The 23,722-nt window shown below is 41.1% G+C and overlaps 1 protein-coding gene across 6 annotated transcripts in view; it reads right to left on the bottom strand.

Annotated features, from left to right (window-relative positions):
* The window catches only part of REPS2 (RALBP1 associated Eps domain containing 2), a 233,700-nt gene that overhangs the window by 15,232 nt on the left and 194,746 nt on the right, over positions 1-23,722 (bottom strand). For all 6 annotated transcript variants that reach the window (XM_030848155.2, XM_030848153.2, XM_060292272.2 and 3 more), the window contains exons 15-17: positions 21,992-22,075; positions 20,799-20,944; positions 11,090-11,195 (exon numbers count right to left, since the gene is read on the bottom strand). In XM_030848155.2, the coding sequence (XP_030704015.1) occupies positions 11,090-11,195; positions 20,799-20,944; positions 21,992-22,075 (336 nt within the window). The remainder of the gene's footprint in view (positions 1-11,089; positions 11,196-20,798; positions 20,945-21,991; positions 22,076-23,722) is intronic.

Below are 23,722 nucleotides of genomic sequence, written 5' to 3' on the forward strand. Positions count from 1 at the left end.
AACCCACAGCCAACATTGTTCTCAATGGTGAAAAACTGAAACCATTTCCTCTAAGATCAGGAACAAGACAAGGTTGCCCACTGTCACCACTATTATTCAACGTAGTTTTGGAAGTTTTAGCTACAGCAATCAGAGAAGGAAAAGAAATAAAAGGAATCCAAATCGGAACAGAAGAAGTAAAACTGTCACTGTTTGCAGATGGCATGACACTTATACATAAATTATCCTAAAGATGCTACTAGAAAACTACTAGAGCTAATCAATGAATCTGTTAAAGTCACAGGATACAAAATTAATACACAGAAATCTCTTGCATTCCTATACACTAATGATGAAAAATCTGAAAGAGAAATTAAGGAAACACTCCCCTTTACCAGTGCAACAAAAAGAATAAAATACCTAGGAATAAACCTACCTAAGGAGACAAAAGACCTGTATGCAGAAAACTACAAGACACTGATGAAAAGACATTAAAGATCATACAAACAGATGGAGAGATATACCATGTTCTCGGATTGGAAGAATCAACATTGTGAAAATGACTCTACTACCCAAAGCAATCTACAGATTCAATGCAGTCCCTATCAAACTACCACTGGCATTTTTCACAGACCTAGAACAAAAAATTTCACAATTTGTATGGAAACACAAAAGACCCCGAATAGCCAAAGCAGTCTTGAGAAAGAAAAACGGAGCTGGAGGAATCAGGCTCCCAGACTTCAGACTATACTACAAAGCTACAGTAATCAAGACGGTATGGTACTGGCACAAAAACAGAAATATAGATCAATGGAACAGGATAGAAATCCCAGAGGTAAACCCATGCACATATGGTCACCTTATCTTTGATAAAGGAAGTAAGAATATACAATGGAGAAAAGACAGCCTCTTCAATAAGTGGTGCTGGGAAAACTGAACAGCTACACGTAGAAGAATGAAATTAGAACACTTCCTAACACCATACACAAAAATAAACTCAAAATGGATTAAAGACCTAAATGTAAGGCCAGAAACTATCAAACTCTTTGAGGAAAACATAGGCAGAACACTCTATGACATAAATCACAGCAAGGTCCTTTTTGACCCACCTCCTAGAGAAATGGAAATAAAAACAGAAATAAACAAATGGGACCTAATGAAACTTCAAAGCTTTTATACAGCAAAAGAAACTATAAACAAGACGAAAAGACAACCCTCAGAATGGGAGAAAATATTTGCAAATGAAGCAACTGACAAAGGATTAATCTCCAAAATTTACAAGCAGCTCATGCAGCTCAACATCAAAAAAGCAAACAATCCAATCCAAAAATGGGCAGAAGACCTAAATAGACATTCCTCCAAAGAAGATATACAGATTGCCAACAAACACATGAAAGGATGCTCAACATCACTAATCATTAGAGAAACGCAAATCAAAACTACAATGAGGGGCTTCCCTGGTGGCACAGTGGTTGAGGGTCCGCCTGCCGATGCAGGGGACACGGGTTCGTGCCCCGGTCCGGGAAGATCCCACATGCCGCGGAGCGGCTGGGCCCGTGAGCCATGGCCGCTGAGCCTGCGCGTCCGGGGCCTGTTGCTCCGCAACAGGAGAGGCCACAGCAGTGAGAGGCCCGTGTACCGCAAAAACAAACAAACAAACAAAAATAAACTACAATGAGGTATCACCTCACACCAGTTAGAATGGCCATCATCAAAAAATCTACAAACAACAAATGCTGGAGAGGGTGTGGAGAAAAGGGAACCCTCTCGCACTGTTGGTGGGAATGTAAATTGATACAACCACTATGGAGAACAGTATGGAGGTTCCTTATTAAACTAAAAATAGAACTACCATACGACCCAGCAATTCCACTACTGGGCATATACCCTGAGAAAACCATAATTCAAAAAGAGTCACGTACCACAATGTTCATTGCAATTCTATTTACAGTAGTCAGGACATGGAAGCAACCTAAGTGTCCATCGACAGATGAATGGATAAAGAAGATGTGGCACATGTATACAATGGAATAGTACTCAGCCATAAAAAGAAATGAAACTGAGTTATTTGTAGTGAGGTGGATGGACCTAGAGACTGTCATGCAGAGTGAAGTAAGTCAGAAAGAGAAAAATAAATACCGTATGCTAACACATATATATAAAATCTAAAAAAAAAAAATGGTTCTGAAGAACCTAGAGGCAGGACAGGAATAAAGACTCAGACTTAGAGAATGGACTTGAGGATGCGGGGAGGGGGAAGGGTGAGCTGGGATGAAGTGAGAGAGTGGCATGGACTTACATATACTACCAAATGTAAAATAGATAGCTAGTGGGAAGCAGCCGCATAGCACAGGGAGATCAGCTCGGTGTTTTGTGACCACCTAGAGGGGTGGGATAGGGAGGGTGGGAGGGAAGTGCAAGAGGGAGGGGATATGGGGATATATATATATATATATATGTATAGCTGATTCACTGTGTTATAAAGCAGAAACTGACACACCATTGTAAAGCAATTATACTCCAATAAAGATGTTAAAAAAAAAGATCAACAAATAGGTTAATAGAGTGGAATAAGAACCCATAAATAAATCACACTTATACAGTCATTAGATTTTTGACAAAGGCACCAGAGTAATCCAAGGAGGAAAAGAAACTCTGTTCTTCAAATGGTTCTAGATTAATGATACTGGTATGGAAAAAAATGAACTTTGAACCTCATCTCACAGCATACAAAAAACTTAATTCAAAATGTATCATAGATATTGGTGCAGCCACTATGGAAAACACTATGGAGATTCATTTAAAAAATTAAAAAGAGGGCTTCCCTGGTGGCGCAGTGGTTGAGAGTCCGCCTGCCGACGCAGGGGACACGGGTTCGTGGCCCAGTCCGGGAAGATCCCACATGCCACGGAGCGGCTTGGTACGTGAGCCATGGCCACTGAGCCTGCGCGTCCGGAGCCTGTGCTCCACAATGGGAGAGGCCACAACAGTGAGAGGCCCGTGTACCGCAAAAAAAAAAAAAAAAAAAATTAAAAATAGAACTACCAGGTGTGATGCCAGCGGCACGGCTGGGTAAGACATCCTTCGTTCATATCCCCCTGCCAATAACAATTTGGCCTCTATTCACAGACAAAGTGCCTTTTTGGGAGCTTTGGGATCCAGCACCAAGGGACCCAGGAGGAGTCTCGTCCAGCCACGCATTGGGTAATAGGCACACAGACCTCAGTTCTGGCTCTGGACCCAGCAGGGGACCATGAAGCAGCTCTAGCTCCTCTCGGCCACAGTCCAAGAGACCCTGGAAAACACTGTTTTAGACAATCACCCACAGATGAAACAGCCTTTGTGGAAGTTCAAGTTTCAAGCAGAGAAGTTCCAGCACAATGCTAGAGAAAAATAATACAAGTCTAGATGCACTGCGGGGGGTAAGAAGAACTGTTTGACTACTCACATCACCTTCTCACAAAGCAGCACAGCTTAGGACTAAAAATGATCTTGGCCTATGATTTCTCTCATGGGGGAAGGAAGAGCACATACGTGAGCACCCAGTTTCCCTGGCTGTGTGGGACACTGTCAAAGAGGCTCATTCCTGTCTCGCCCCATCCAGAGCACTGAATTGTGAACTGCATGACTGGGGGGTGGGGAGGGGGAAGAGGCTGGAGAGTGGCAAACAGGACTCTCAAAAGAGGATTAAAGGAACGTGGATCTTACTTAATGTGTCCAGGGACTCCATCAAGAAGCCCACCCATAAGCCCCTGGGGATCCTCCAACTGGCCATGGGGCACTCTCAGCACTCCATGGGACTTACACACACCACCAACTTGTGGCAAGCTTCCTGTTCACATTCCTGATGACAGCAGCATGACTGACTGAGCACATACAGAAAGCTTTGCTGGCCCAAATGTGTGGACCATGAGAGACCACAAATTTGAGCTGTAGTGCCATCTTTGGGAAACAAAAGGGAGGCTGTTAGCAGTTGGCCTGGTGTTGTGCAGGATCAGAATAAGGCATACAAGCTTAAGAATTCTGCCACAAGAAGGAACAAGAAATGTTGAGCAAGTGTACCCATAGAAGATCTGAGAAATTCTCAGAATCTCTAATAGGGCTGATAGAAAGTATTTCTCTCCTGAAGGCAGTTAGTAAAGACTGGAGGATGTGACTGCTACTTCAAATGTGAAGACAGCAACACAAAACTTCAAGGAAACATGACGCCACCAAAGAATTACAACAATTTTCCAGTAACCAATCCCAAAGACATGGAGATCTATGATTTTCCCAATAAAGAATTTTAAATGGCTATTTTAAGGAAACTCAATGTGCTGCAAGAAAACACAGAAAGAGAAGTCAATTAATTCAGGAAAACTACACTACACGAATAAAATGAGAAGTTTAACAAAGAGATAGAAATCATAAAAAAGAACTACACAGGAATTCTGGAGCTGAAGAATGCAATGAATGCAATTAAAAATATAATACAGAACATCAACATCTGAATGGATCAAGCAGAATGAAAGAATCTGAGATAGAAGACAGGGATTTTGAAACTATCCAGTCAGAGAAGAACAAAGAAAAAAGAATTTAAAAGAATGAAGAAAGGTACGTGATCTATGGGATGTCATCAAAAGAAACAGTTTGTGAATTATGAGAGTTCCTGAAGTTGACGAGAGAGAGAAGAGGGCAGAAAGCTTATTTGAAGAAATAATGGCTGAGAACTTCCCAAATCTCGGGAGACATATGGATATCCAAGTTCATGAAGCTCACAGATCATTAAACAAACTCAACTTAAGAGTTCCTCTTGGGCTTCCCTGGTGGCACAGTGGCTAAGAATCCGCCTGCCAATGCAGGGGACACGGGTTCGAGCCCTGGTTCGGGAAGATCCCACATGCTGCAGAGCAGCTAAGCCCGTGCGCCACAACTACTGAGCCTGTGCTCTAGAGCCCATGCCCCACAACAAGAGAAGCCACCGCAATGAGAAGCCCGTGGGTACTGCAACGAAGAGTAGCCTCTGCTCGCCGAAACTAGAGAAAGCCTGCGCGCAGCAACGAAGACCCAATGCAGCCAAAAATAAATAAATAAAATAATAAATTTATTTTTTAAAAAAGAGTTCCTCTTTAAGACTCATTATAATAAATTTGTCAAAAATCAAAGACAAAGAGAAAAATCTTAAAAGCAGTAAGAGAAAAGAAGCTTGTAACTTAAAAGGGACCTCTCATAAGGCTATCAGTGGATTTCTCAGCAGGCACCCTTTGAGAGAGTGGGATGATAATCCAAAGTGCTAAAAGAAAAAGAAAAAAACTGCCAATCAAGAATATGCTATTCAGCCAAGTTATCCTTAAGAAATGAAGGAGAGAGAAAGACTTTCCCAGGCAAACAGAAGCTGAGGGAGTTCATCACCACTAGACCTGCCTTACAAGAAATGTAGAAAGGAGTTCTTCAAGCTAAATGAAAGGACACTAATTAGTAACATGAAAACATACAATATACTGGGGTAAAGTTAAGTATATAGTCAAATTCAGAATACTCTAATACTGAATATGGTAGTGTGTTAACCACTTAAATCTAGTATAAAGGTTAAAGGAAAAGAATATTAAAAATAACTATAGCTACAATAACTTGTTAATGAATACAAAATATGAAAAGAAGTAAATGATGACATCAAAAACAAAAAGGGGGAAGTAAAAGGGTAGAGTTTTTATACACAGTCCAAGTTAAGTTGTTATCAGCATATAATACACTGTTATATCTACAAGATATTTTATGTAAGCCTCATGATAACAACAAAGCAAATACAAAAACCTAGAGTAGATTCACAAAAGATAAAGAGAAGACAATCAAAGCATACCTTTATGGAAAATCATCAATTCACAAAGGCAGGCAGTAAGAGAGGAAGAAAAGAATAAGAGAACTACAAAATAGCCAGAAAATAGTAACATAGTATTCGTAAATCCTTATGTATCAATATTCGCTTTAAATGTAAGTGAATTAAATTCTCCAGTCCAAAGGCATAGAGCAGCTGGATGGATTTAAAAAACAAGACTGAACTATATGCTGCCTACAGGAGACTCACTTCAGTTTTACAGTCACACATAAGAAAGAATGAAGGGATGAAAAAGATATTCCATGCAAGTAGATACCAAAAGAGAACAGGGTAGCTATTCTTTTACCAGACAAAGTAGACTTTTGGCCAAAAACTATAACAAGAGACAAAGAATGTCATTATGTAATGTTAAAGGGATTAATTCATAAAGAAAATATAACAATTGTAAATATACATGCAGGCAACATCAGAGCACCTAAATATATTAAGCAAATACTAAAAGATCTGAAGGAAGAAATAGACAACAATACAATAATAGTAGGGGACTTCAATACCTTACTTTCAACAGTGGGTATATCATCCAGACAGAAAATCAACAAGGAAATGTTGGACTTGAACTATACTTTATACCAAATGGAGCTAACAGACATATACAGAACATTCCAGCCAACAGAAGCGGAATACATATTCTTCTCAAGCGCACATGAAATACTCTTGAGGATATATCATATGATAGGTTACAAGATAAGTCTTAGCAGACTTAAGAATATCAAAATCATACCAAGTACCTTTTGCAACTGCAAAGTTATTAAACTAGAAATCAGTAACAGGAAGAAAACTAGAAAATTCAGAAATATGTGGAAATTAAACAAAACACTCCTGAACAACCAATGAGTCAAAGAAGAAGTCAAAAGGGGAATCAAAGAAATATCTTGAAACAAATAAAAACGGAAAGACAACATTCTAAAACAAATGGCCAACAGCTACATGAAAATGTGCTCAACATCACTAATCATCAGGGAAATGCAAGTCAAAACCACAATGAGATATCACCTCACACTTGTTAGAATAGCTATCACCAAAAAGATAAGAGATAAGTGTTGGCAAGGATGTGGAGAAAAGGGAATGCTTGTGCAATGTTGGTCGGAATGTAAATTGATCCAGCAACTACAGAAAATAGTATGGACGTTTCTCAAAATTAAAAAAAAAGAACCATCATATAATCTACCAATCCCACTTCTGGGTATCCAAAGGAAATGAAATCAGGACCTCAAAGGGATATGTGCACTCCCATGTTCACTGCAGCATTATGCATTGATACAATAGCTAAGATATGGAAACAACTTAAATTTCCATCTACAGACGAATGGATAAAGAAGATGTGGTACATACATACAATAGGGTATTATTCAGCTGTAAGAAAGAAGGAAATTCTGCCATTTGTGACATGGATGGACCTTGTGGGCACTATGCTAAGTGAAATAAGTCACACAGAGAAAGGCAAATACCATGTGATATCACTTATGTGTGCAATCTAAAAAAGGCCAAATTCATAGAAACAGAGTAGAATGGTGGTTGCCAGAGACTGAGGGGAGGGTCGTGCAGGAAATGGGGAGATGTTGGGCAAGGGTACATACTTCCAATCATAAGATGAATAAGTTCTGGGGATCTAATGTATAGCATGGTGACTATAGTTAACAATACTGTATTACATACTTAAAAATTGCTAAGAAAGTAAATCTTAAATGTTCTCACCACATAAAAGAAATGATAATTATGTGAGTGATAAAACAGAATGAAATTTTGCCATTTGCAGCAACATGGATGGACTTGGGGCATTATGCTAAGTGAAATAAGTCAGACAGAGAAAGACAAATACTGTATGATCTCACTTATATGTGGAATCTAAAAAAAAGTCAACAAACTTGTGAATATAACAAAAAGGAAGCAGACTCACAGATATAAAGAACAAACTAATGGTTACCAGTGGGGAGAGAAAAGGGGAAAGGGGCATTATAGGGGTAGGAGATTAAGAGGTACAAATTAATAGGTATAAAATAAGCTACAAGGATATACTGTACAACACAGGGAATATAGCCAATATTTTATAATGACTATAAATGGAGTATAACCTTTAAAAATCATGAATCACTATATTGTACACCTATAACTTACATAACATTGTACAGCAACTATAGCAACAATACTTCAATAAAAATATATACTAATAATGAGGGTGAGAGGAATTTTTAGAGGTGATGGGCAGTTTTATGGCATAAACTGTGACAGACTCATGGATGTATAATTATCTCCAAACTCATCATGTTGCATACATTAAATATGTACAGCTTTACTGAGGTATGTACAATCTTATCTCAATAAAGTAGTTTAAAAAAACCCAAATGTTATCATAGATCTAAATGTAAAAGTTATAACAATAAAGACTTTAGAAGAAAACATAAGAGAATATCTTCATAATTCAGATGTAGGCAAAGTTTCCCTATATAGGAAGAAAGTTAATAAACCATAAGAGGAAAAAATGATAAATCAGACTTTATCAAAATTAAAAAGTTCTGTTCATGAAAAGATTCAGTTAAAAAAATTAATAGGCAAAACAAAGACTAGAAGAAAACATTCATAAAATATATACCTTGACAAAGGACTGGTAACCAAGATATATAAAAAGCATCTACCTACAACTCCAAAAAAACGGCTGAAAATGATTTTTAAATGGCCAAATATTTGGAAAAGACACTTCATAAAATAAAATATATGAAAAGTAAATAATCACATAGAAAAGTGCTAAGGAGATGCAAAATAAAAACTATCTCACCACAGGACTCGCTAAAAATTAAAACAATAACACCAAGTGTTGGCGAGGATGAGGAACAACCAGAATTCTCACACAGTAGTGGTGGGAGTACTAAACGCTACAACCACTTTGGGAAAAGCTCTAGCAGTTTCTATTAAAACTAATTACACACAATCACCATATTACCTACTAATCCTAATCCTAGAAATTTACCCAAGAGAAATGAGAACATATTCCCACACAAAGACTTATCCAAGAATGTAGTTTTATTCAAAATAGCAAAAACTAGAACCATCTCAGGTGTCCACTAATAGGAAAACTGATAACCAAATTGCAGCATATTCACTCAATAGAATACCACTCAGCAATAAAAAGGAACAGATTACTGAGACATACAACAATGAAAATGAATCTCAAAAACATAATACTAAGTGAAAGAAGCTTTCCATAAAAGTACATGTCACAGGACACCATTTACATAAAGTTACAGAATAGGCAACAGTATGGCCTAAGAAGTTTAGAATAGTGGTTACCTCTATGTGAGTGGGGCGGAAATTAACTGGGAAGGAGCATGAGGGAGCTTTCCGGGGAGATGGTAATGTGCTATACCTTTGATAGGGGGTTGAGATCCATAAGTAGATGCATTAAGTCAGCAAGTGTACACTTAAGATTTGTATACTCATTGTATGTAAAATTTACAACATGAGAAAAACTTGTAAAAATATTGAACTCTAGTTAATGATATGCATGTTAAAATATTTAGGGGACGCATACAGATGTCTGCAATTTACTTGAAAACATGTTAAAAATAAGATGGACTGAAGGACAGATAAGAGGGATAGAAAAACGTGATAAAACAAGTGTAACGAGATGTGAATGGTAGAACTGAAGTGGTGGCTATGAAAATATTCACTGTATGATTCTTTCAACTTTCTTGTATGCTTGAAAATGTTCATAATAAAATATTAGGGGGAGCTCCCTGGTGGTCTAGTGGTTAGGATTCCGGGCTTTGACTGTCATGGCCTGGGTTCAATCCCTGATCTGGGAACTGAGACCCCACAAGCCACATGGCGCAGCCAAAAAAAAAAAAAAAATTAGGGCGAAGCAGGGTAGTAACGAAAGAGAAAATAAAAAAGGAAGGGACGGCAGAGATTGCTAAAGAGGAATCACCAGTGAAGTAGAAGGAAAACAAGGAAAGTATGATATCCCAAAAACCAGTCAGAAAGGACATTTAGAGGAAAGAATGGTCAACGGTCAATGGCATAGATTTTTCTGAAAATCCAAATAATGTTAAAACAGGCCCACTGAATTTGGCTGTAAGAGGGGTGTAAGCGGAGGAGAATGAAAGCCACAACGAAGTGGAGGGAGAGAAAACTGCTGGTGAGGAATGAGAAACAATAAATGAAAACAACCCTTAAGAAACTTGGCTGTGAAAAGGAGACCCGAGAGACGGGGCAGCAGCTGAAGGAGGATGTGGCGTCACTACACTGGACAACACCAGAGCGTGTTTATGTGTGGGTGGCAATAATCCAGCATAGAATCGGGGTGTCGTGGGTGCTCCGAAAATATATGTTTAACTCCCAACCCCCCGTACCTATAAATGTGACCTTCTATGGAAATAGGGTCTTTGTGGATATAATCTAGTTAGAAATGAGACTGGGCTAGATTAGGGTGAGCCCTAACCCAATGACTGGTATCCTTATAAAAAGAGGGCACAATAAAAAGAGGAATTCCGACACAGACACAGAGACACAGAGAAAACGCCATGTGGCAGCAGAGGCAGAAACTGGAGTGATGCATCTACCAGCCAAGGACTGCCAGCCACCACCAGAAACCGGAAGAAGAAAGGAAGAATTCCCCCCCTAGAGCCTTCAGAGATAGCATAGCTCTGCTGACACCGTGATTCAGACTTCCAGCCTCCAGAGCTGGGAGAGAATAAGTTGCTACTATCTTAAGCCACCAAGTTTGTAGCGCTTTGTTAGGACAGCCCTGGGAAACTAATACAGGGGAGATTAATGGTGAAGAGAAACAGGCGATGAGGATGGGGTAATGTCCTTGAGAAGCTGACATGGAACCATTTCCAAGACACCAGGGCAGGAGTTAGCCTTCGAGAGGATCAGGGCCACCCTCTTCCATTGAAATAAGTATAGCATCGTTCATGGAGGATCTAAACAAATGAGGGGTTTACCCAGAAGGCTTGGACAATAAAGAATGCTTCAAAGAGCCTTTGTAATAGCTTCTCTGTCTTTTTAACTAGCACACAATATGCAGCCTGCATATTAAAGGTACGAGTCTTCCTCTAAGCATACAAGAACCAACCTATGAAACTTAAATACAGCAACTCTGCCTTCCAAAAGGAGTTTGAGAACGAAGAGCAAGTCTTACCAACAGGAATGGAACCAGATGCTCAACCAATGTTTGTCAAAACAAAATACAACAGACAGACACAAAGCCTGGTAATCCAAATTCAGGAAGCTCCTTACCTTGAGCTGCTGCTGGAGTTCACTGTTCAACCGGGCCAGCACTGCATTTGCCTCTTTATTTTTGCGGATAGCAGTTTGAATAGCCTTCTTCTGTTTGGAAGACTGTCTACAAAAAAGTACAAACAGTTCACTGAAATAGAACTTAGAGGTCTGGATCCTTGTGGGTCAGAACTCTCCGATTCACAGTAAGTGCTAAACTAACAAGGGGCTAATGTCACAGGGCTCCAAAAATAAAATCAGATATTCACACAGGCAGGCAGGCAGGCACACACCAAAGGAAACAAATTTGTTGGGATGAATTATTTGCACCTGAAATAATGTCCATTTTATAACTTGAAGAAAAGCTGTGAATTGGGCCTTTTCAAACACTCTTCGTTCCATTTATCCAAAGACATTTTAATAACTATTTCTTCCTGACAAACGACATTAACTGAAATGCCCTTTTTGTGCAATTATTAATGGTGTTTAAAAGAACTGCAAGTGGCCCCGCGGACAAGTGTGAAGGAAAAGAATAGAAGAATATTCCCTTTAGCAAAAAATCCTACATTAACTTAGCCAGCCTACATACCTCTCTTTTATTTCTTTATTATTTGGCATGAATGCCTGAGTGTGTATGTGTGTGAGTGCGTGTGCGCATGTGCATACACCAACATACATTCTGTGGCACTTGAGAAAAACACAAAAATGTTTTAATACTAGTCTTCCCAAATTAAGTCAAGAGTAAATTCACAGAACAGGTATAACTAAGGGGACCACACATCCCACCCAGCCCATTACCGTCTCTGCTTACACTGCCTGTCTGGCCCTAATTTTTCTTAGCACCCTCTTTCCCCCTCAAAACTGTCAATGTGGTTGTAGAACCTATATCCTTATATCCCACAGCAAGAAATACTGAATCCTCAGAGCAAAAGGGCAATCTAAGTTCCCCTAGAAAAACAAACGTATTTGTAATCACTGGGAGAAGGGTTCCAGGCCAGAGCGACTGAACTAGAATGCATTGTGACCACTAGAGAGATCTGGTGACTGTTCACTGCGAATACACACTATGCTAGCTGCTCTGCTCACCTGTAGAAGGCATGCTCCCTCCCCAACAAGTTGAAAGATTAATATTTTTTTAACCCATAAATAGGCAGGGAAGAGGCTTCAAAATCTATTTTTTACAAGATATAGATTGCATTTCTGGTTTCAGGATAAGACGGAGTAGACACACTTCTCTCTATTCCTTCCACTAAATACAGTTAAAACCCTGGACATAATATACAGAATAATATAAGATGACTCTGCAAAGTGAAGTGAAGTGGAGTGAAGAAGGCAAACCAGCTAGGGAACTCAGTACCCAGGGAAAGAATAGCCATGAATTCCCTGGGTTTTCTTTTTTCACTTCATGCATCCCATCAATGCCAATGAGAGCAGATAATATAAAGCCTCCCCACAATTCTGCTCTCTCTAGCCAAAGGACTTGGAAAGGGGCAACCTAACAAGACAGAAGATTAGACACAATATCCCTCCTGAATACAGATGTAAAATCTTTAATAAAATATTAGCAAATAGAATTCAGCAATATAAAAAAATTATATATCATGACCAAGAGGAGTTGATTCCAGAGATACAAGACTGATTCAATATTCAAAAAACAATCAATATAATTCACCATCTTAACAGGTGAAAGAAAAAATCAAATGATCATATCAACTAATGTAGAAAAAGCACCTGATAAAACGCAACACCAATTTATAATAAAAACTCTCAGAAAGCTATTAATAGAGGTGAACTTCCTCAACTTGATAAAGAACCTCTACCAAAAAAACTATAGCTAACATCATACTTAATGAAAAACTGAATGGTTCCCCCTAAGCTTAGGAACAAGGCAAAAATTTCTACTCTCATCACTATTTTCAACATAGTGCTGGAAGTCCTAGCCAGCCCAATTATACAAGAAAAGGAAACAAAAGGTACAAATATTGAAAAGAAAGAAACGAAACTGTCCCTATCTGCAGGTGACACGACGGTCCATGTAGAAAATTTCAAGGAATCTATAAAAAACTCCTAGAACTAACAAGTGATTTCAGTAAGGACAGAAGTGAATTTGCAAGATAGATTAATCTACAAAAATCAATAGTATTTTGATATACTAACAATGAACACCTGAAAATCAAAAATACAACTTCATTTATAAAGACTCAAGCTGATTTTCTTAGATATATCACAACATATATGTAATTTACATGCTGAGAACTATACAACACTGATGAAAAAAATAAAATAGGATCTACATAAATAGAGAAATGTTCACGGATTGGAAAACTCAACATAGTAAAAGATGTCAACTCTCCCCAGATTTCCTATAGAAATCCCAGTAGGATTTTTGTAGCTCAAGACAAAATTATTCTAAAATCAAATGGAAAGTCAAAGGAATCAGAATAGCTAAACAATTTTGAAAAATAATTATAAGTGGGAAAAACAGAAGACATATAGCTATAGTTATCAAGTGGTGAAGTAATGAAGATACTAATCTTCATTACTATCTTGTGTGGTATTGGCAGAGGGAAAGACACATAGATCAATGGAACGGAATAAAGAACCCAGAAATAGACTCACACTAGTACAACCAACTTATTTTTGACAGACGTGCAAAAGCAAGTCAATGGAGAAAGAACAGCCTTTTCAACAAAAGTGCTGAAGCAATTCAATATCCATAGGCCAAAAAATGAACCTTGACCCAAATCTCACCCCTTATATAAAAATTAACACAAAATGGATCACCAACTGAAATGTAAAGTGTAAAATTATAAAACTTTTAGAAGAACACATAAGAGAAAAAATCTTCAGGACCTAGAGCTTTGTGAAGAGATTTTAGAGGTGACAAGAAAAGCACAATCCATAAAAGGAAAAGAAATAAGTAAGTTGGACTTCCTTAAAATTTTTAAACTTTTGCTCTGCAAGACTCTTTTAAGAGGATGAAAAAACAAGCCACAGACTGAGAGAAAACATTGCAAACCACATTGATTTGTATTTAGAATATATAAAGAACTCTCAAAACTCAACATTAAAAAACAATTCAATCAGAAAATGGGCAAAGGAGATGAAGAGACATGTCACCAAACAGGACACATGATGGCAAATACACACATGAAAAGATGTTCTAGCCATTAGGGAAATGCAAATTAATACCACAGTGGGATACCACTACACACGTATTAGAAGAGCTAAATTTAAAAAACAGTGACAAAAAAAAAACAACCAAACAGTGACAATACCAAATGCTGGTGAGGATGTGGAGACACTGAACCTCATACAGTGCTGGCTGGTGGGAAGATAAAATGGTACAGCCATTTTGGAAAACAACTTGGCAGCTTCTTTAAAAACTAAATATACACTTAGCACACAACCCAACAATCACACTCTTGGACATTTAGCCCAGAGAAATGAAAACTTACGTATACACAAGAACCCGTACACAGATGCTCACAGCAGCTTTATCTGTAATACTTGACAACTAGACACAAACAAAGTGTCTCTCAAAAGGTGAATGGCTAAACAAACTGTGGTACACCCATAGCATAGAATACTGCTTAGCAGTATTGATTTATACAACAACTTGGACAGATATCAAGGCCATTATGCCGAGTGAAAACAAGCCAAACTCAGAAGGTCACATGCTGTGTGATTCTATGAATATAACATTCAGAAAATGACAAAGTTATAGAGATGGGAAACTGATCAATGGTTACCACGGGTAAGGAGTAAAGAAGAAGATGGGGTAAGGGTGACTCCTGTACCTTGATTACAGTGGTGGTTACAAGACACACACATGTGATAAAATGGCAAAGAACTATACATATACACTGTCCCAACGTCAATTTCCTAGTTTTGATATTATATTATAGTTAGGTTAAATGCAATCATTGAGAGAAACTAGGTGAAAGATACACAGGACTTCTTTATACTATTTTTGAATTTCCTATGAATCTATAATTATTACAAAACAAAAAGGGTTGGTTTTTTTAATAAATTTATTTATTTATATTTTATTTTTGGCTGCGTTGGGTCTTCATTGCTGCACGTGGGCTTTCTCTAGTTGCGGCGAGCGGGGGCTACTCTTCGTTGTGGCGTGCAGGCTTCTCATTGCGGTGGCTTCTCTTGTTGCAGAGCACGGGCTCTAGGAGTGCGGGCTTCAGTAGTTGTGGCACGTGGGCTCAGCAGTTGTGGCTCGCGGGCTCTAGAGTGCAGGCTCAGTAGTTGCGGCACACGGGCTTAGTTGCTCCGAGGCATGTGGGACCTTCCCAGACCAGGTCTCGAACCTGTATCCCCTGCATTGGCAGGTGGATTCTTAACCACTGCACCACCAGGGAAGTCCAAAAGTTTTATGAAAATACATGTTGATCAGAACTGGATGCCCCTACTTAAACAAATACTTCGCTAAGTGTGCCAGCTTATAACAGTTTCCCCTCCTCTGGGAACTGTCTCCATCCCCTTCCCCCTCCCTCCACAGGGATGGGCCCCAGGCAGACAGTCCTATTTGTCTTAAGAAACGCTCAGCTCTGTTTTCACACTTGAACGGATCCTGGCCTGTCGTAAGCTGACCAGATTCTCTCTCCCAGGGATGTATGGGTCCTGGTTAAGAGTTTGGTTTAGCCTAGGCCCTGCACAGTGAGAATGTAACATCTGGAGCTGAAGGTGGTTGAGAAGTCTTCACAGATAAAAATGACAGAAAATAGAGAAGAATCAGGAGGAGAGCCAACAGGTATACAGTCCTCTCTCCCATCCATCCGTGCCCCTGGTTTCCATGAGTCACCCCTGTACTCTTATAATAATGAACAGGGTTTTGCTAGCTCAAGTTGCTCTTTATGTTTTACAACCAAATGAGCCCTAAGTAACGCAAAGACAGTATCCGGCCCCAAAAACCTAAGGGTTCAGTAAAGGTGTCTAACTTGCCTCACCTCTTAAGACTTGCTTCTAGAGTTTGTCTCTCCAGGTTCTCCTAACTTCGTTACTCACTGTTCCAAGGTGGGCTCTAAGTGGCCTGGTTTCCAAGGAGGAAGATAAGGGAATAACAGCAAGGTGTTTATTTCGCCTGCTGCTGTTGTACGTCAGGCGATCTCTCGGTTTTGAACTGCGTACTGTGAGGCTCACCCACTGAAGGTTCTGTGGCAGACTGTCCTCCAATCCTCTTCTCATGCCTTCCTGTTTTCAGTAGCATCTCCTCAGGTTGAGCCAGGCACATGGCCATGCAACTAGAAACTAGTGGCATTTCCATGTCTCCCTGGCAAGTAGATGAGGCCACATGACTAAGTCTGGGTGAAATGGATGCGAGAGAAGTGATGTATGCCACTTCTGAGTCATGCCCTTAAAAGTAATCTGTTTTCTCTCCATTTGCTCCTTTCCCCTTCCTGGGACCTGGAACACGAACATGTTAGAGGTGAGCCACCTCCAACCCTATGGATAAAGGCAACCCTCACAGGGATCTAAAACAAGACGACAGAAGGTACCTGGGTTCTGGGCAGGTACTCTTCTGGACCACTCACCAACTCAGACTTTTACATAAGAAAGTAGTTAATTTCTATGTTATGTGAGTGACTGTTACCTGGTTTATGTTCAAGCAACTGAACCAATGTTTGAAGGAATATAAACTGGGGTCTCTAGATGAGAAAAATCTTCTTAGCCTTCACCCTGGGCCCTGATTTCTCCCACGGAATTCTGAGTACAGCTTTTAAGAAGTGAGTTTATACTGCCTTTTCTCTTCTTGGAAATGGTAGGTTTTCATTAGAGATGCCAATCATCAACCCCAAAGATATTCCAGTGTTGCCAAACATGAGGAGGGAAGGGAAACAGAATCCCAGCCACACTGAGAACGTCATACAGACAAGCAGACACTGCCACGCAAGCTCCTTGGAATGCCCTGGGGTGGCCCAGGACAATTCCTGGGGTTCCAGAGAAGAGCAAAGGCCACAGAGGCTGGCACAGGTTCAGTCACAGTACTGCCACACAACATCCTCTAGTTCTAAACTGTTCAAACAACTCTATTTTCCCAAAATCGATCCTTAGCAGATACATTAGATATGGGGGGAAAAATCAAGCTAAATTATTTCTAAGAAAAACCCACTTCTGTCCTTACGGGTAGCTCATTAATGATGACACAATCGGAGAGCTGTTTATTACTTGTAACCTGGACTCAGGAGCACACACCTGGAGAGAATATTTTATTAGTTCCTCTCCCCTAAATGGAGCAGACAGTGATGATATCCGAAGCAGAATTTGTTTCTTATTAATAGATCAGTTCTAACGTTAATTTCCCCAAAGGATGAAGACCATTTTGCAACTTGATTTGTGACTCTTTTCTCGGTTTTCCCAAAGACGGTATATAGTAACGACCACTCTAAATGCACTGGAGAGAGATTAACTTACTACATACAATGGGTGTCTAAGGGCATCAGAGCTTAATTCTCTCCCAGAACCCTAGTTGAGAAAGGGCCATACAGACTAACCATCATGTGTCTGGCTGTCCTCTCTCCAGGTTTTAAAAAATTATGAATGCTAAGTTGCTCCTTATCACTCCAAAATAAACTGGTCTGGGACCTGAAGTAAGTCTTATAAAGTTCCCTGCCATTTACAGCACTATTTGTGCTGCTGGTGGGTGCTAGCCTCTCTCAGCCTGACCCCATGTGGTCACCTAACTAGTGAAAGAGTATCATGGTGAGGGGCAGTGACTGAATAGGCAGATAAAAGAAAATATCTCCTTTCAACAAATGCTGCTGGGAAAACTGGAAATCCATATGCAAAAGAATGAAGCTGGACCCCTTCATTATATAATACACAAAAATGAATTTAAAATAGACCACAGGGCTCAGTGTAACAGCTAAAACTATAAAGCTTTTAGATGCGAACACAGGAACAAATCTTCATGAACTTGATTTGGGCAGTGGTTCCTAAGGTAAATTTTTTTTTAATATCTTTATTGGAGTATAATTGCTTTACAATGTTGTGTTAGTTTCTGCTGTATGACAAAGCGAATCACCTATATGTATACGTATAACCCCATATCCCCTCCCTCTTGCATCTCCCTCCCACCCTCCCTATGCCACTGGGCGATGGTTTCTTAGGTATGACAGCAAAAGCACAAGTGACAAAAGAAAAAAATTCGATAAATTGGACTTGATCAAACTTAAAAATATTGTGCTGCAAATAGCACCATCAAGAAAGTGGAAAGACAATGCACAGAATGGGAGAAAATATTTGCAAATCATACATCTGACAAGGGACTTGCATCCAGAGCATATAAAGAACTCATAACTTAAAAATAAAAAGATAAATAATCCAATTAAAAATGGGCAAAAACCTGAGAAGACATTTCTCCAAAGAAGTTATACACATGGCCAATAAGCACATGAAAAGATGCTCAACATCACTATTCATTAAAGAAATAAAAATCAAAACTACAATGAGATACCACTTCACACCCACTAAGATGGCTATGATAAAAACCCTAAAAATCAAATAACAAGTGTTGGTAAAGAGGAGGAAAATTTGAAACCCTCATACTTTACTGGCAGGATTGTAAAATGCTTTAGCCACTGTGGAAAACAGTTCGGCAGGTCCCCAAACTGTTAAACATAGAGTTACCATATGACCCAGCAATTCTACTCCTAGGTATAAATACTCAAGACAAATGAAAAGGTAAGTCCACACAAAAATTTGTACACAAATATTCACAGCATCATTATTCTTATTAGCTGAAAAGTGGAAACAACCCAAATGTCCATCAACTGATGAATGGATGAATAAAATGTGGTATATCCATATAATGGAACATTATTCAGCAATTAAAAAAATTAAGTTCTGACTTACTATACAACATGTATGAACCTTAAAAACATGATGCTAAGTGAAAGAAGCCAATCACAGAAGACCACATGTTGTATGATTCCATTTAAATGAAATGGCAAGAGCAGGCACATCTATGAAGACGGAAAGTAGAGAGCGGTTGCCTGGGGCGTGGGGCAGGGGAGAATGGAAAGTGACTGCTAATGGGCACAGAATCTCTTTTGGGGGTGATGAAAATGTTCTAAAATTACACTGTTATGATGGTTGCACAACTTCGTAAATATGCTAACAACCACTGAAGTATACACTTAAAAGAGTGAATTGTATGCTATATGAAATGTATCTAAATAAAGTTGTCTTTTAAAAAAGATGAAGAGGACTTCCCTGGTGGCGCAGTGGTTAAAAATCCACCTGCCAATGCAGGGGACACGGGCTCGAGCCCTGGTCCGGGAAGATCCCACATGCAGCGGAGCAACTAAGCCTGTGCACCACGACTACTGAGCCCGCGTGCCACAACTACTGAAGCCCGCACACATAGAGCCCGTGCTCCGCAACAAGAGAAGCCACTGCAATGAGAAGCCCATGCACCGCAACAAAGAGTAGCCCCTGCTCGCTGCAACTAGAGAAAGCCCGTGCGCAGCAACGAAGACCCAACGCAGCCAAAACTAAGTAAGTACATTTATATATTTAAAAATAAAAGATGAAAAAAGAAGATCTCTGCGTGAACTCCACCAGCGGCCCTGCCATCCAATTTGGAGGATGTCGTAGCCACCACTGAGTGACTAGCATTGATGTGAAGTGCAGACTACAGTGGAAAGCTGGGGAGAACATGGAAGCAAGTTTGGCTGTCTGTGTCCCTGATAGAGATGCATCCTCTAGGCTGGAAGGTGGCTGGAAGATGGCCAAAGCTTTCAGTGACTATTAAGGACAAAATATACTTCCTTTAAGCACTAATACTACCAGGGAACTGTCTATTTGGAAAAAACAAAAGCCATTACCTGAAGAAGAGTGCTGCACAGATTCAGAATGGGGATTGGCTTCAAAGGCAAGCTGCACCCACAGAATCTGTTGCTTTTCTTCCCATAACAGTGTAAGCAGGAGTAACTCCGAAGCAGCCCCTGAGACCCACAGGGCCCCTGGAGCGGTGCCATGACGTATCCCGAGCATTTGTGTTAGTGACTAGTCAGGCTCACTTGAAGTAACACGCAGCAGCGGTTTTCTGCCCTGGACACCTGGCTCAATTTCACTGAGGCAAGTGATGGCTCTTCTTAAAGCCAAAGTCTGGAGAAGGATGGTCTTCTCGGTCCCGGGCCATGTCCACAGGTGCCCCCACCCTCCATCCAGCTGATCATACAGACAGATATCTTAGCAGTTCTGCATGTGACCATTCTGTGCTGAGATGCTCAACAACAGAACCCCTTCATGGGGATGAAAAGGAATCATACACCACATCTACTCAAAGTTGGGTCTGAGGGTCTTAAAGCTGGCCACGTGCACCGGGGAACATGAGATAAGACAGGCAAAGAGGGAAACTGCCATTTATATTACTGTCTTCTTCCCAGGAAAACACAGGCCAGAACAAAGAAGAGCGGTAGGAAGGAAAGGAAGAGGAGGGGAGGAGGGGAAGGAAATCAAACCAACCCAAAGCACACGCCAGCCTGGGACCTGCTGGTCCCTGGGGTCAAGTTAAGCCCATCACTTAGAAAGCCTCTTTCTATGTGACCGGGAGACTGTAATCCCATCATAGAAATGAGTAAGGTAAGACTATAACCATTAAAATCACACCTGTCCATGGTGATGAGTGTAAATGTAAGTTTACATTTACATATGTATAAGCAGATTTAAAATAAACTTTCCGACCTTTCGCGCATTTATCCATTCTACTTACTTTTGCACTGTTGGATGGGGTTTCACGGTTGCTACAGAAGCTGGCCCGCCTACAGCCGTAGTAGGCTCTTGACTTTCTGTAGCTTGATTTTCAGGTCGGAATTTTCTACGGATGGGCTTTGATGGGGGCTGAGAATACGGTATATCCTGTGGATTTAAAAAAAAAACCAGAAAGTTAAACAAATGCCACCCATCACGTCAATGCCCCATGTTACTCTCGGCGTATCCCCAAGGTCAGTCGTGTGCTCTATTCAAACTCCACACCTCAGGACAAGTGGCTGATTCGTGGCTTGGCAAGACCTGGAGAGACCCGGGCATCAGATTCCAGGGGCCTTTCCTTCTTTCTTTTTCTTTTTTTTCATGCTTGCAGCCTATTACCTCTTTTGTCACCTGGAAGGACACAGGACTCAGATGCCCTCTCTCCCTCCCCTCTTTTCTTTTTTAAATGCTGTGTGCATCTCACACCACAGGGCCTTTCCTTACTGAAGACAAAATTCACTCTTGCCTCACTTTGGGGCTTTTGGGAATATGTTCTGAATCTGTTCTAAGTTTTAAAGTTTGTAGAGGTCTTTGTCATATGCTCATCATTCTCCAACCCCCGGCTCCTACATCAAGCCAAGCTGACGAGCCACTGTGTCTTCTGGAAGGAGACAGTTGGCCTGCTTCCTTGGAGGCCCTGCCTCACCTGTGCTCCCGAGCCCAGGCCCACGTGCTCTGTGATGGGAGGAGGGCCTGAGGAAATGGGCAAGGAGAAAGGAGGGGGAGAAGACGAATGGGAGAGCACGGTGAGTGAGCAAGCAAATGGCCCAGGACTTGGTGACATGGGTGGGCAAGGGGAGACCGTAGCAAAAAGACTAGGAAGGGGAGACCACCCCAGCCCCCAGCTTGCTCCTCGAGGCTTAGCAGGATGCAGGGCTCCCCACTGCACCTCTTGGTCTTGCCAAAAGCAAGGCCACCATATTTAGCTGGGAGGTTGAAGAGGGAAGTACAAACTGTCAGAAACATCAAGGTGGAGCCCAGGAATCATCAGGACCCTAATCTTCACAAAGAACCCAGATTCTAGGAAATCTGGACCATAAACATTCATGTCAGGGCATGAAAACTTTAAAACGGCATGCCTGCTAACAGCGGCAAGCAGCCCAGGGGAGGGAGGGGTCCCAAGACATCACAGTAACATCCTCACGCTGGCCTTACCTTCTTTGCTGGACTACTTTCCGCAGCTTGGGAAGGGGCTCTGTTCAGCTGGGGGTGTAACTCGGCCTCAGACGCTTGTTCAGACTGTAGCAAAAGATCACAGAAAGGAAAAAAATGTAAAAACATAACCACCTAAACATGTAATGAAGAGAGCTTAGGAAAAGAGTTACTAAGGAGAAAGAGCCAAGGATGGTCGGGGCTGCCAATCCTCGAGAAAAGCTTCTGTAGACCCTGCTGTTCCCTCCCATCCCTCCTCCCAGCATTGTTCAACCTTAGGGAAAGAAGTCACAGGAATGTCTTCTATAACTGGATGTATGTATTGCTAAAAACTAATGCTTCGAAAGCACAAACTAAAAATAACAAAGCGTATCAGAAAAATAGGGTGGGGAAAGAAGTTAAAATTTCAACCCGATCACTAACAAAAACAATAATTATAATGAAAAGCACTGAAAGTTTTTTAAATATTAAATTTCTGATAAAACACTCTAGTAGATATGACTCTTTACCTTAAAAAAAGGTGAGGGGTAAGCATGATGGAAGGGGTAAACAGAGGGATTCTGGCTGCTGAGTGGTATGGAGTCCGTGAATGTAAGCACAAAGACGGGGGGAATGGCCCCAAAGGCCTGCAAGACAGCGGGGCCACACAGCCCGGCGCAGAGCCCAGGGAGCGCGGGTGCCCCTGCTCAGCTTCCTATCTCCCGGGCTTGCTACATTCAGCGCTGCTGGAGTCCTTGGCTTTCAGCCACTATTAGCCAGGGATGCAAAATGTTAATAACATGTGAACCAACGTGACCTCCACATTACCAGTCCTCTACTGACCCACAAGCTAATCTGCATCACAGAAACACACACTGCAGCATGCAACCTATGGGTCTGAGGGCACCTACCTCGTCGCTAAGCAGCCCTCTTCAAACCCTTGCGGGGCCTGGCTTCTTCCTTATTCTGACCCTACTCCTCCCCAACCACCGCCCCACCCAGCACGTTCCAGCTGCCTCTAGTCTTCAGAGACCAGCAGCCCAGCTCGGCACCCTCAGCTGTGTTTGTAAAGGTCCTGTCCCTGGCATCTGATGAGTCGCAGTCTCCTACTTGGAATCATTCTCTCTTCCTGTTCTGGCCCCTCTTGTCCCTCACGTGAGCGGTTTCTCAAGGTCCTGTTTTCGGCTCTCCTGCTCCATGTTTCCCTCCCTGTCCACTCTTCCCCACAGTAAGCCCGTCTGCTCCTACACTTCCACTGCCCGCGCTGGAATCCTTGGTGCCCAAGCAACTCCCCGCCTCTTTGAAACCCACGCTGCAGGCACTCAACATGCATGATTTCTAGTTCCAGGTTTTTCTTATAGCCTTCTCCTTTCCATTAAGGGTAACTGTATTATTATTATTGTTGTTGTTGTTATTAATAGATGTGCACTATGAACCACCGAACACTTGCTATGTGTCAACATGTTGCTCTAGATGTTTTGCATGGATTACTGCATTTCATCATCACAGTCTTAGGAAGTCGGGAAGAAACTAAGGACCCAGAAGGTAAGGGACTCACCCAATATCACACAAATAGCAGAGTCCAAACCCAGGCCTCAGGTTCCAAAGCTGGGCTGTGACCACTATGCTCTACCGCCTCCAGCACTCTTGGGCCTGAGTGTTATTCACTCAAGAAGTACCTATCCAACAGCCACGACAGGCAGCCCCTGTAGTAGCACCGGTGTTCAAGGATGAACAAGCTCTGGACCTTGCAGT

The sequence above is a fragment of the Globicephala melas genome, chromosome X (assembly GCF_963455315.2).
Source record: "Globicephala melas chromosome X, mGloMel1.2, whole genome shotgun sequence".
Taxonomy (NCBI): Eukaryota; Metazoa; Chordata; class Mammalia; order Artiodactyla; family Delphinidae; genus Globicephala; species Globicephala melas.